This window comes from Enhydra lutris, unplaced genomic scaffold (assembly GCF_002288905.1).
Source record: "Enhydra lutris kenyoni isolate GAN:26980312 unplaced genomic scaffold, ASM228890v2 scaffoldscaffold66, whole genome shotgun sequence".
In the NCBI taxonomy this organism is placed as follows: domain Eukaryota; kingdom Metazoa; phylum Chordata; class Mammalia; order Carnivora; family Mustelidae; genus Enhydra; species Enhydra lutris.
The window spans coordinates 11,696,010-11,709,304 of NW_019154150.1; the positions used below are offsets into that span (position 1 = coordinate 11,696,010).

Below are 13,295 nucleotides of genomic sequence, written 5' to 3' on the forward strand. Positions count from 1 at the left end.
CAAGTCATTGTAGTTCCCATGTGGTCTCTGGTGGGAGAGTCACCAAGATGGCCGTTCCTTCTTTGCCTCTCGCTCACCTCTTTCTCCAGCCCTCCAGCCACTCTCCTGCCATGCAGGCCACAGAGCATTCTCTGGGGCTGCCTCAGGCCCTCTCTACCCAAGTGGGTTATCTGCCTGTTCTACTGTACAGTTTCTATGCCATGCTGGGTATGTGGGTCTTTTCCTAAGACTTGCCACTCCTCGCTTCACCTAGAAGGTAAGGTATAGATTGGTTCTGTTTTTCAAATCCCTCAAACTTTTGTTTTGTTTCTTTTTTTGTTTCATCATGCCCTTCCTCACAGTTAGGATTCAGTCTAGGACTGGAAGGGGAGCACACAGAGAGCCCTTTCTCAGAAACACACCAGCATCCAAGCTTCCTCTCCCTCCTTCAGCCCAGTACATGTTAAATTTGTCTAGGGGAGGCAAGTAACTGGACAGGACGAAGGCCATATTTTCCATACCCTGAGGCAAAATAAAGGGTGGATAAGAAGACAGGCCTTATAGTCAGGGTCAGGAGGATGCAGTCATGCTTTTTGAGAACTTGAGCGTCAGGTGGTCGTGAACAAGTGCCACTTTTCCTCCAGCTTCTGTTTTGGTGTAAGCAATTGGAATATAACCCTGAGGAGGCTAAGTGGATTCCCATCTGATTGATGGAGCCCTGAATTAACAAGAATTTAGTTAAATTGACTGATTAATTTACTTAAGTCATCTTCCAATGCTTAGCATAATGGGGGTTTGAGATAAAAATTAAGTTATAACCATAAAAGTTACAACCATGAAAAATGACAGGATAATTTTGCTGTATTTAAAAATTAAGGACTGTAAATTTTCTTGCATACCTGAGGTAGCTTGAAATTCTCTGGTGCCTGCCAGATCACTTTCTCAAATTTAGTTTTGTGAATGCAAATGAAGCAGATGTAAATTTGAACAAGAGTTGAAACTAGGGCATTAAAAACTCATTGGATTCTATTGTTTTTGAAAAAATTGTCCATATTTTTAAAAAAACACACATTGATAAAAGATGATGGGATGAAGGGCATGAAAAGGAATAGTATTTAGGATCCCAGGACACAGATGCGTGATATCTTTGACACAGGTTTGGAACATCTCCTCTGCTGCTCAAATGCAGACTCACTGTAGCACCATGGATGGATGTTCCAATGAGTGATACTTACCCTCGAGGACAGAGGTCATGATGCTGACAACACTCATTGCCCTTTTGGCTCTGAAAGGTTCATCCAAGTATTCTGCTGATAAGAAAGTCTTCTTCTGTCCTGCATCAAATGCCTGCTGGGACACAAACAGTCAGGATACTCCCCCAACCTGAAGTCATCAGTGGCAAAGATAGGTCACTCAGCCTCTTACTGGCCAGTCTTTTGTGGTCACAAGTTGCCTGGTGAAGCTATGATCCTCTACAGTTATGCTTTGGGAAATGGGGCTGCTTCTTGAACTTGGGATAAGAGCTTAGGCATGAAGATCAGAGTCTAGGTTTGTAGCTAACACTATAATATGGGCTCACCTGAAGCTAGGTGCAAGCAGAGTCTGGGTTTTTAACTAACACTATAACATGGGCTCACCTGAGGCTCTGCAAACTCCTGCCTGAGGACAGGTCCTTGGGCGCCAGAGTGGGAGATAGGGTTGTCTCAAGTGTCTCTGAGGTATCTACCCAAGGTAAGTGAGAGCTGCCTGAGTGGTGGACCGGGCAGTCATTCCAAGACTTAGTCTCTGCTGTGCATATGCGGTTCACAAAGAATTCCTCTCCAGGACAGGCTTTCTTGACCTCCTTTCTAATAGGCTCATTACTCTCCCAGCATACAACCCAGTTCCAAACTCCACACAGTCCTTTTCTTTCTTTCTTTTCTTTTCTTTTCTTTTTTTTTTTTAGAGAGAGAAAGCACACAAGCAGGCAGAGAGGCAGGCAGAGGCAGAGAGAGAGGCAGGCTCCCTGCTGAGCAAGGAGCCCGATGTGGGACTCGATCCCAGTACCCTGGGATCATGACCCGAGCCGAAGGCAGCGGCTTAACCCACTGAGCCACCCAGGCGTCCCCAGTCCTTTTCTTTCTAAGGGAACATTTGTGTGTCTTGATTCTTCAGTGTTCCTTGTCTGACACAATCCTTTGAGCCTTTCCTCTTCGGGTCTTCACTGGAAGTTCCATCTGGGTTCTGTGCCCCTGAGTTTAGTCGCACACTACCCTGGATATGGGGAATCCTGTGCCCACAGCAGCTGATTCAGCGCTGCACACCCATTCTGAATCCAAATCTGACAAGCATTTATTGAGCACCTCCCATAGATGAAGCTCATAGGTATACAGTAGAAAGTGCCTTAATACATATAAAGAACGTTCAGAAAGTTTTCAATGATGAAAGCTCAATAAGAGATGTTAAAACTATTGTTATTTGTCAGACACCTGTGTACCAATGCAGGCACTTTATGATTCTATTTAACCCTTCAGCTACTTAGAAACTTTTTAAATGGGAGACATGGGGGATTGAAGAATTTAAGGGACTTGTTACAGGTGTCTCAGCTGGTAAGTGGCACACCTGTCATTGAAACCCACATCCATGTGACACAGAAGAGCCTAAAGAGTTAATCTTGCACTAGCCAAGCAATTTAATTAAAATGAATCAAAAGCTAGAATATCTCAGAGAGTTAGTAATCTAGGGAGAAATTCTTTAATGAGGTGCTTTCTGTACAAGCAGCATCACCCTGGCCCTCCTGTTCTGGTCAGGCTTGTCCAATGGGAGGCACACACAGAAGATCAGAGTTTGGAAGGAGAGAGGAGTAGGCTGTCACCTGGCTTCTTCCTTGCTGAGCTGTGGCTGGGTAGTGGCTGTGATCTTCCACCTGGTTCACAAGTTTTGCTGGGCCACCCAGCTCTTGCTGGTCCTTCATCTCACCTCTTCAGCCTGAGCATGTAACAGCTCCCCCTTATTGCTCATCTCTAGGTGTTTCCCTGTCCCTCCTTAGTTCTGAGCCCAGCACACACCTCTGTAAATGCTTCAATAAACTCTCCCCACTTGCCCATTGGAATGGTTCATCTGTTTCTAGCTGGGATCACATGGCATCCAGTCAGAGATGGAGCTAAGGTAACCTGGTAGGACTTATCCAAGTTGCAGAGCCATACATGGTCAGTTTACAAGTCTATTTGCAGACTTCTCTGTGTCTCTGGCTAGACAGGGAGGGCAAATGAAAAACACTAGAAGCATCATTACTGAAACTAAAGGGAGAGTTCAAATTAAATCACAGCTCTCAATTTAATAAGGAGTCCCTGGTTTGCTATTTTACTCTGCCATCATTCTATTAAGAGTGCTTGCCAGTTAGTCGCTGTTGCCTAGTTTGGACATTTTGGCAAGTTATTGTTTCTCTGAGTAAAGCAAGGGATACTTTGCTTTTGCTAATATCTGTGCAGGGAACCTCCCAGAATTTCACTGGATCCCATGTGCTAAGCCCAGCATAGTAATACAGGCAGAAAGAGAACTTTCCATTTTTCTCATATTCATGTCTCTAAAGCAGTGATAGTGAGTGGGGGCAGAGGAACACTGAAAAAAAAAGGGGGGTATCAATCGGGAAGTAATTTGTATTTATGTACAGCTGAGTAAACCAGAGAACCTGTTTGACCTCAGGTAAACCCAACCCCTCTGGCTCTCACCTGCCCTGCCTGTAAAATGAGGGTAGCTGGGAAATGTTGGACAGAGTGTTGCCTAAGGGACCCTTCCATGGGTGACACTCAGGGTTTCTTGGCCTCTACCTGGAGGGCAGCCCAAGAGTCTGGAGCATTGACAAACTTACCGAGACTTCGATGCCCCCTGGGGCAAGCTCACCAGTGGACAGTGTGGAGTGTCCGTCTTCTCCATGTCCTGGCCCAGGGTTAGAGGGTTGAGGCAGTGGACTCCTAAGGAGGGGGCCTTGCTGGCCAACACCCCCACCCAGCAGCAGGGAGCCCCGATGACTTTCACGGTCTCCAGGAAAAACTCCATCTTCTGTGATCCCATCAGGGAATGAGGTATCTGGGCAAGGGGCACGGAAATGGAACACACTCCCATGGCTAGCCCGGCGTCTCCCAGAGGTGAGGCCTAGGAAAGACTGGGTATTGCCCCAAAGGAGCAAGAAATAAAGGCAGGCTGGAAGCTCAGCTTGCTGGCAAATCTGGAGCCCAACACTTCCTCCACCCACTCCCATTCCCCTGCCCTTATTCTCATGAACTTCCAGAAGAAAACTAAAGACACAGATCTAAGGCATAGTCAAGGTAAACATGGGAAGAGAATGAGGGAGAAGAATATTTTTGACATAGCCTGGGAAAAGGCCAGGAGAGATGAGAGATTATAGGCTGCTTAAGACCAGCAAATAGGTCATGACAGCCAAGAATGTCAGAAGACAACCTTGTCACCCAAAGGGATTAGTCTTTACCAGCATTTGCCATGGGGCTGGACAAAGCTGTCTTAAATTCCTTATTCCACATGTAAAGCTGAGACCTGAGGAGACTATTATGCAAGCCTGGTAAATGGCTGTTGAATGAACAAGGGCACTTTATTGTCTGAAAATTAGGTTCTGCAATTCATTAGATCCAGCATATATAAACCTGAGAGTTTGTGTTGCAAAGGAGACAAGAGCTTTGTAATGTAATGAGTTTCAAGGATCCCTTGAGGCTAACTTTGAATAGTCTACAATGGGGAGATTGAAGGGAGAGTTACAGCCTAATTTCCTGGAAGAATAATGCCATTCCTCCAAATCAATAAACATTTTCCATCAAAATCTACCACTGAGGGAACTGTGAGGCTTAGAGTTGCCCAAGAAAGGAGCTAATTCACAGGCCCAGAGCCCCTGGAGCCTGGGTTGGGTAGTACCCTTGACCCCGTCGGAACTTGACCATAACAAGTTATCAGTTCTGTCCTAGACCGTCTGAAGTATTTCTGAAGATCTACACACTGACTTCCCAGTAAACTCTGATCATACTTCTGCATGTTTCCCCTATCCTTAATTCCTTCTGGTAATAAAACTACTGAAGTTGGGACATCTTGTCCATTAGAGTCCTCCTTACTTACTCCCCTATACCACAGAACTGAAGTTTCCTTTCTGGATTATTTGGAGCCCAGTTCTGTTCAGCAACTATCACTGTAATCTCAGTAATTTAAACAGGGCACTCTTTACCTAGAATATATGTCCAAGGATTATGGAACTCATAAAAAAAAATCCACAAATCCTTCCCACTTTTGAAGTAAAGGAGCAGATCTGGCAAATCTTTATTAAAAATGGGATGACTGAGTTACTTGCGGTTGGGCACTAAGCAAACCAATGAAGAAACTAAGAAGATTTTGGTCCCATATTGGACATGTAGTGCTTCCCTGGCCACCAGTTAATATTTCAGAATTGACTTATTTGACAAATGGTGGGCAATGACCTCTGAATCTAAGAGCTAGAGTTGCCTTAAAATGCATCACCCAAGCAGACCAGCTGGAGTCCTGTGGTTTCCCTGAAACCCTTGCTGTGTCTCTCCTCATTGCTACCCTCAACCTCTCACTCACAGTTGCTAGTTAGAAAATGGCTTTATGTAAAAACTGCTTATAGTCGCTTTACTACAAGAGCACACCTGGGAAAAGAGGAAGAGGAAGCCCTCTTGAGCGAATTCCAATCCATTAGTGAACAGTAAAGAAGTATCCAAATAGTGCTTCCCTGCCCTTGCACATACATGTTCTCTTTTAGGCCTGAAAAATACTCATCTTCCCCTCCTCTGCAGTCTTCAATTACTGGAGGAACCCGTACTTACTATTTTCAATTCATTTCAAATATCTCCTCCTCCATGAAGCCTTTCCTAATACACCTCTACCCCCATAAGAGAGGGTGCCTCTAATATCCCCAAAACAACATGTGTGTTTCCCTAATATAGTATGTAGCACATAAGCTGTTTTTCTATTTGTCTCCTCCACCAAATAGATGTCCTTGGGAAATGGACCACGTTTTAGTCATCTCTTTACACCACTCTACTTAGTATTATTGCATTACCAAGATGAGTTCCTCTTTTGTCCATCTGAAGGTAAATCAATTTGGAGAGATGAGCACATACACACCAAACAATTACTGGACATCCAGGTGCTAATCTACGTGGGGCTGACTGAATGAGGGGAATTAAAGCCCCATGCACAGTATCACTGACATTTCCATGGAAGCTGTGATTCATCCTGGTCAAATCCCCTCTCAAACATCTTCTGATCTGTACTTTGTGCATGCTGCTCAAAAGAGGCAGAGCAAGGAAGGGAAGGGCCCAGAATCTGATCAACGCTGAGGTGTGTATGTCCCTGAGACCAGTGTGCGTGTGAGCATGTCTATGTACATATAGGCACACCATAAGTCTGGGGACTATAGAGACTGTGTTATAAGAAGTAGAACATCCTTCAGATGAACACAGGAAGAGAGACTGAGAGGGAAGTGAAGTTCAAGAGGCCTGAAAAATAGCCGTGTTTATCCCCTTTCTCATACTGTTAATGTGGGAGCTGCTCTTCCACAAAGGGGTTATTATCTCTTAGGTCTCTGGAAAGGGCATATTTGGGGTACACAGGACTTTCAAGGGAGAGTGAAGTGGTGGGAGGAAACTTGGTGAGTATAGGGAATCTTGGAGTGGGATGTAGAAGGTTTGGTGGTGAACGGAATTGTTACAGGGTCTGAAGTGAGGTACTGAAGTTATTCTTAGGCTGGACTGCATCACAGAGATGGGTCTGGAATCCTTTCCAAGGTCAGAAAGAAGCTTATAAATGATTTCAGCACCTCGGACAGAATTACAGATCAAAAAGTTATAAGGAAGCTAACCCTCGATGTCCACAGGTCCTTGGACAACTCAAGGTCAGCATCCAATATGGGCTCACCACTTTCCCCTACAAACTTAGTTCTTCCTCCAGTGTTCCTGCCTTAGAATCATCACCCATCTAACTATGCAATTCTGGAAACTGGGAGTCATTTTGGACTCCTATCTCCTTTTTCCACATTCTGAAGTTCCAGTCTTATTGTCCCCTACCCCCAATAAAAGTCACAATTCACTCCCTTTTCATGTCCACAATGCCCCTGTCCTAGTTTAGGCCACTATTTGGTTGGGGGCGGGGTGGTGTGTTGTCTGGATTACTATAACATCCTCCTAATCTTTGTGCCTCTAGCTGTCTCCCTGCTACAAATGTCTTCCTACTCCAATCATTGTTCATGGCGGCTGCAAAGGTGGCTAATTCTTATAGAACTTGAGCACTTTACCATTCTGCGTTGGTTGTAAGGATCAGATTGGGGTGATTTGTTGTCATCTGTAGAGCCCTCTGACACCTTTGGTTTCATTCTGTGCTTTCTCTCACTGGCAGTTTTGGAAGCTAAAGGTGATCCATTGTGGGACTGGAGAGATGCTGTGTCAATCCCCAGTGCTGCCAGCACCTGAAGAGAGAGAACAGCAGCTGCAGCCAACAACATGTGATTGAGCTTAGCATGAATGTGTCCCTTACCCATGCGGTGTCACAGAGGTGATGGTATCTAAAACAAAGGAGGTCAGGATTAGAACCTGGGTGGTAGTGGGATTGAGGCATGGCAGGAAGAGCCAGCTCTGGGTCATCCCTTTCATTCACACCCCTTAGTATGACCTGCTGATGTCCTGCCCAAATCCATTTTCCAGGTCAGTATACTCATCTTCAGCTGCTTGAGTGTTAGCTGCTAATGGATCACAGCTACACTATTCTGTGAGTATTTCCTTTGACTGTACATTTGGCTGGGGCCGGTATGGGGGTGTAGAAGGCCAGCCCTCTTGCCTTGAGGCACAGTTAACTTTGTGATACAAGCATACCACAGAGCTCCCCATGGGATCAGGGTGAAGGTCATCTCTAGCTGAGGCCACCTTCTTGTTTAATTCTTCTCCTGTCCCATCCTACTTCCTTCTCTTTCATTTTCCTGAGAGCACCCCTCAATAAATCACTGGCACAAGATCTTCATCAGGTTCTTTTTTAAGAACACCTGACCTAAAATTGTCCTTAAGGTACAGTGAATCTTCTTACAGTTCCCTGGAATGACAGACTTAATCTAAGTGGCTCATCCAGAACTCTGCCCAAGAATGTGCAGCTTGTAATGGACTTCACAAAGCATCCACCCCTCACAGACCTCCTGCTCCTTCCGGACCATCTCAAGGGCCTCTTGGAACTTCTTCTCCTTGGCTTCAATTTCATCAATGGTTGCCTGGTTCTGCTCCTCATATGCCATGGTGACCACAGCCAAGATCAAGTTGACCAGGTAGAAAGACCCCAAGAAGATGACAAGCACGAAAAAGACCATATACATTTTCCCAGAAGCCCTCAGGGTCTGCAGATTCAAGAGAAAGGACATCTGTATCCAGAGTTTGAGGGCCCCTGATGTTGCCAGCTTCCTCTAGGGAAAAGGTAGGCATGCATCTGACTCCCTAGCTTCCAAACCAGTCTGTAGGGAGACATGCAGATCAATACCTGCTGGTAGAGGCGTTCCCAGGAATCCTGTGTCATCAGGCGGAACAGTGACAGGAAAGCCCAAGCAAAGGAATCAAAGCTGGTGTAGTTAAAATCTGGGTTGTCAGATGTCTTAAGACAGAGATAACCTTGAGGGCAGTGGCTGCAGCAAGAATAGAGAAGGTCATCAATTGCATAGTCTCTCTGCTCCTTGGGGGCAAGACAGCCCAGGGCTATAGGAAGACCATAGGGTTTGAAGTCAAAGATTAGAGTTTAAGACCTGGCCTCCCTCTTGTTAACTGGATGATCTTCATTCCTTTAAGGTTCAGTTCTTCTTGCCCATTTATTTTTTATTTTATTTTTCTAAATATTTTATTTATTTATTTGAGAGAGAGAGAGAGAGAGAGAGAGAGAGAGAGAGAATGAGAGGGAGGAGGGTTAGAGGGAGAAACGGACTCCCCATTGAGTGGGGAGCCTTACAAGGGGCTCAATACAGGGCTCTGGGATCATGACCCAAGCAGAAGGCAGACACTTAACCGACTGAGCCACCCAGGCGCCCCTCTCTTGCCCATTTAAATGGAGATGATAATACTTTCACTTCAGAGTTTCATGCAGAGGGGGTGGCCTGACAGCTGACTGTCCAGACAAGATTCCATAAGGTGGCAAACTCTTTGCAGGTTCATACCAGGGGAAGGAGAGTCAGTATCAATAATGCAGACTGAAAACCCGAGGCTTTTGGCGACATCTGCCAACCTGTCCATCAAAGGAGGACTCACATTAGTCAACTTCACTCACCAATTATATATAACAATAAAAACAACACTTTCCACTTACTGGGCACTTATGTGTGCCTCTCTCTTCCTAAGCACTTTATAAATGCTATAAATTAATCATTTGACCCATCCTTTCTTACAGATGTGGAAGCTGAGGTTCAGGGAAAAGAGGTCAGTTGCTAAAACCATACAGATGTCAATGTATTTATTCAAAAGGAGAAATATAAATGTCAAATAGCCTGTGAAGACTGACTTATGATGGAAGGCCAAATTGAAGATGACCACACATGGTGAGCATTGGGGTGGGCAGTGCAGGACTGACTCTTCACTTTCTCATAATAAGGGAATAAGTTGATGTCAAGAAGTATCTCTAAGCTAAAAGCACGAGGTGTTCTCACTTACCTCAGTGGGATGGCTTTGCTGAGAAAACATTAATATCTTATTTGTAGTCTAGGATTCTACTACTCCAGCACACCTCCACTAACACCAATCTCTGGGGCTGTCCTTATTCCAGACATCCATGGAAACACACAATTCTGGGACCCATACAATTGATTAGGGTGCCAGCAACTTGACTATAATTAATCCTAATTCTATCTTCAATCTTGATTGGAGAGTTGTGAGTTCCTAGCCTCTCTAGACCCACATTTAAAGACAGACAATCTTTTGATTTGCTTGCCAAAGGAGCTAGTTAACCCATAGGTTTTCTAGTTAACTCCAAGGGTAGCCTAATTTCCATGTCTTCCATTAAATCCCACTACAGTTGCTACACATCAATAATGAATTGCTCTAAGAATTAAATGAGATCACACTACAACACTTCTTGCATGGTGCCTTCAGCATAGTAAATATTATATGTAAATTGTAAATTAAAATTTCTGCTGTTTTTAACCTGAAGTGACCAAAAGAATGGACTAGAAGAGTACATGTGAAAGAATGCTGAAAATCATTACGTGTTTCCTAGTACTTGTTTTCTACCTTGAGACCCTGGACTTTCCTACTATAGTGCCACTGGTCAGTGAGGGTCTCAGGTCTCTGGATTCTCTGTGGCCCAGCACAGGACCCAGTTTTCATCTTCACAGTATGCCCTTCAGGACTTACTCTGCCCATCATCCTGAGTTGGCCTCTCTTGCCATCCCAGCCCTACCCACTTCTTTATTTTCTGGCCAAGACCTGCCCAGTAGGATGTCTGACCTCTTTTACAGCTGGGTTGTGGGTTGTGGGGCCATGGGTGGACACCATAACTTTACCACAGATAGTCCTTAAGCTACTCTGGAGCCATTGCCATGAGAAATGCCATTATCCAGATAGGAAAAAAGACATTGAGGGGGCCTTTGGTTTAGATTTAAGTCAAAGACAAACTGACATCAGAACAGTCCTATCTCTGAACCAAAGAACCAAATGCCAAGTGCATTTGTGAAGAAAGAGGAAAAGGAGCCCATGTTGATCAAATTCTCAGCTCTATCTGAGATTGTCTGGCTAATGAGCTGATTAAGGCAAAGCTCCATACAGGTCCCACCCAGCTCCACTTGGGTAATCTGGGGTTGTTAGCCATTCAGGGAATGAGGTCATATGGGTTTGGGGTTCCAGATCCCCAAACATGGAGATTGGAAAGATGAGCCTTGCTGATCTGTTGCCTGAACTTTCTGTTCATGCCTGCTCCAGTGGTCAAAGCAGCAGGCAAGCTTGAGGAGACAGCTACCCCTTTGCTTTGTCTCACATTCTGTTCTGCCCCCTGGGATGGCCCCCATCCAAACCATCTCTTATTCAACAAAACTGGTGACATCCTGCCTGTCCTTCAATGCTCACCTCAACCACCACCTCCAGGAACCTTCCCTGACCTCCTGCCCTGTCTCCCACCATCACCTCACTGTGTCTTCTCAGCCCATGGAGCCTCTAGCAGAGCACTTCTTCTTTACAGGGAAGCATCTTTATGTATATGCATCCGAGCTCACAAACTGGCAGCTTGCAGGCTGAATTTGGCTTGCAGAAACATTTTGTTTGGCCCACAATATGTAGACATTTTTTAGAATTGGTAGCCAATGTTTGTAGTTGGGAGATTTCACATAAAAATCTGAATTCTTATCTTTCTTTTTTTAAAAGTTAGAAGAGCTGGAAGCAGTGGACTCACATTTCCATGTGGCAACCAAAAGCTAGGCTGAGCAGTGGACTGGCCCTTTTAAATGGGGGTACAAACTGCCATCACCCAGTTGCCCCCCCAGCCTAATCCTCTCATTTGTTATGTATCAAGCCTCTGTAAGAATTTGAAATGGCAAAGACGGATGCACGTGTTTCTTCCTATGTCATGTGTGGATAACAAAACCCATGTGACGGAGTTGTGGTGATCAAATGTAGAACATTTGACATGGAACATATTTAATATATATTAGTTCCTTCCTGGGGTAGATTGCCAAAATGGCCACAACTGTTCTACCTGTATCCATAATACCCATTTGCCATAAAATTGCCATAGCTCCTCCAGTCAAGAGGTAGAGTTTATCTCCAAGTTCCTTAGATTTGCACTGGTCTGTGACTTGGCTTTTGTCAATAGAATGCAGTAGAAGTGACATTGTGCCAGTTCTGAACCTAGGTCTCAAGAGATCTTACACACTTTCACTCTTTCTCTTGGAACCCTCTCTCTGCCCTTGAGAACAAGACCAGGCTAGCCTGCTGGGAGATGATACCACATGGAACAGAAAAGCTGCCCCAGCTGAGACTGTCCTAGATTAGCTGGCCCCTTGCTAATCTGTCCATTGTTTGCAGATGTATGAATAAGCTCAGGCAATACCAGAACACCAGGCTGATCTCAGTTCAATATGCTAATGTGCAGAATCCTGAGCTAAATAAACGGCTAGTGTTTTAAGCCACAAAATCCTGGGGCTGTTGGTTACATAACAAAAACTAACTCCTACACTCCTTCCCCATGAGCCTGGGGATGGCTAAAGCTATGACTAATTCATTTCTACATCATCCCTTGGGGTCTGCAAACCAGTCGCTACCCAGAAAATGATAATGGCAAAAGAGAAAGGACGGCTGGGCATTGGTGCATCGTCATGGGTTGGGCACTCACCCTGCATCAGATCCATTGCCACACAGTAAGGGATCTGAAGTGCCTGGCTTATAATAGTAGAAATCTGCAGGAGAAAGGAAGAAATTAAAGCCATGAATATAGCTCTGAACCCTCTAGCTCAAGCTTTATGCAGTGGAGGCATCACCTCCTCAGTCTTCTGCCTGAGCAAGGCGTGTTCTTTTAGCTATGTGCTCTCAGTAGGCATGCTGGGACTTTTGGAAGGGTGAAGTCCCATCTGGGAAGAGAAAAGCCAAGCAGTGACTTTAACTCTGAGCCTCCCCCAGCAGGATGACTTGCCCCTAGATTTATAGCTCATTTCCTTGTAAAAGGGATATTGGACAACAGAAAATGGGGACCCAAAATAAAACATAGATCAGGAGAAGCATTTTCGCAGGAAAGAGGAATGAAAATATATTTCCATATAGGTATGCGGGGGCTTTACATCCCTGGCCAACCAGACCTGTGTCACTATGGCAGTAATTCCACTCTTGCTTTCTGTAAAAGGAATAGTTGCCCGTTTCATTGAGAGCTGCACAATTCTTGACACATTTGTTCTTGAGGTTGCCCTTGAAGAGCTGTAGACCCACCAAGGCAAAGACACTCAAGCAGAAGACAGTGAGGATGGTCACATCTGCCAGTTTCCTCACTGAGTGGATCAGAGCTCCCACAATGACCTTCAGTCCTGTGGGAAGATGACAGCAACACTCCCATGTGTATGAGGTACCAGCCACAGAGCACACACATATGCCTGATGTCCTGCATCTTAACTGTCCTATCCTTTCACTACATATAGGTGTGAGGTACTTTACAAACTTTAGGGCAGTTCCAAGTGCAGTTCCCCATTTGAACCTTGTAAAAACCCTGAGATGGAGGCAGAAATTATTGTTCCATTGTAAGGATGAGACACCTGAGACACAGGTGATGCATTTTTTTTTTATCATTGTAAAGCTAATAAACTTCTGATAGTAGCAATTCAA

At 44.9% G+C, this 13,295-nt stretch overlaps 1 protein-coding gene across 3 annotated transcripts in view; it reads right to left on the reverse strand.

The window, feature by feature from the left end:
• The window catches only part of LOC111159039 (sodium voltage-gated channel alpha subunit 10), a 95,633-nt gene that overhangs the window by 51,819 nt on the left and 30,519 nt on the right, over window positions 1–13,295 (reverse strand). For 2 of the 3 annotated variants that reach the window (XM_022521408.1, XM_022521407.1), the window contains exons 6-12: window positions 12,809–13,000; window positions 12,319–12,385; window positions 8,497–8,638; window positions 8,159–8,356; window positions 7,274–7,444; window positions 3,830–4,123; window positions 1,215–1,326 (exon numbers count right to left, since the gene is read on the reverse strand). In XM_022521408.1, coding sequence (XP_022377116.1) covers window positions 1,215–1,326; window positions 3,830–4,123; window positions 7,274–7,444; window positions 8,159–8,356; window positions 8,497–8,638; window positions 12,319–12,385; window positions 12,809–13,000 — 1,176 coding nt within the window. The remainder of the gene's footprint in view (window positions 1–1,214; window positions 1,327–3,829; window positions 4,124–7,273; window positions 7,445–8,158; window positions 8,357–8,496; window positions 8,639–12,318; window positions 12,386–12,808; window positions 13,001–13,295) is intronic. The other variant, XM_022521409.1, reaches the window with a different exon arrangement.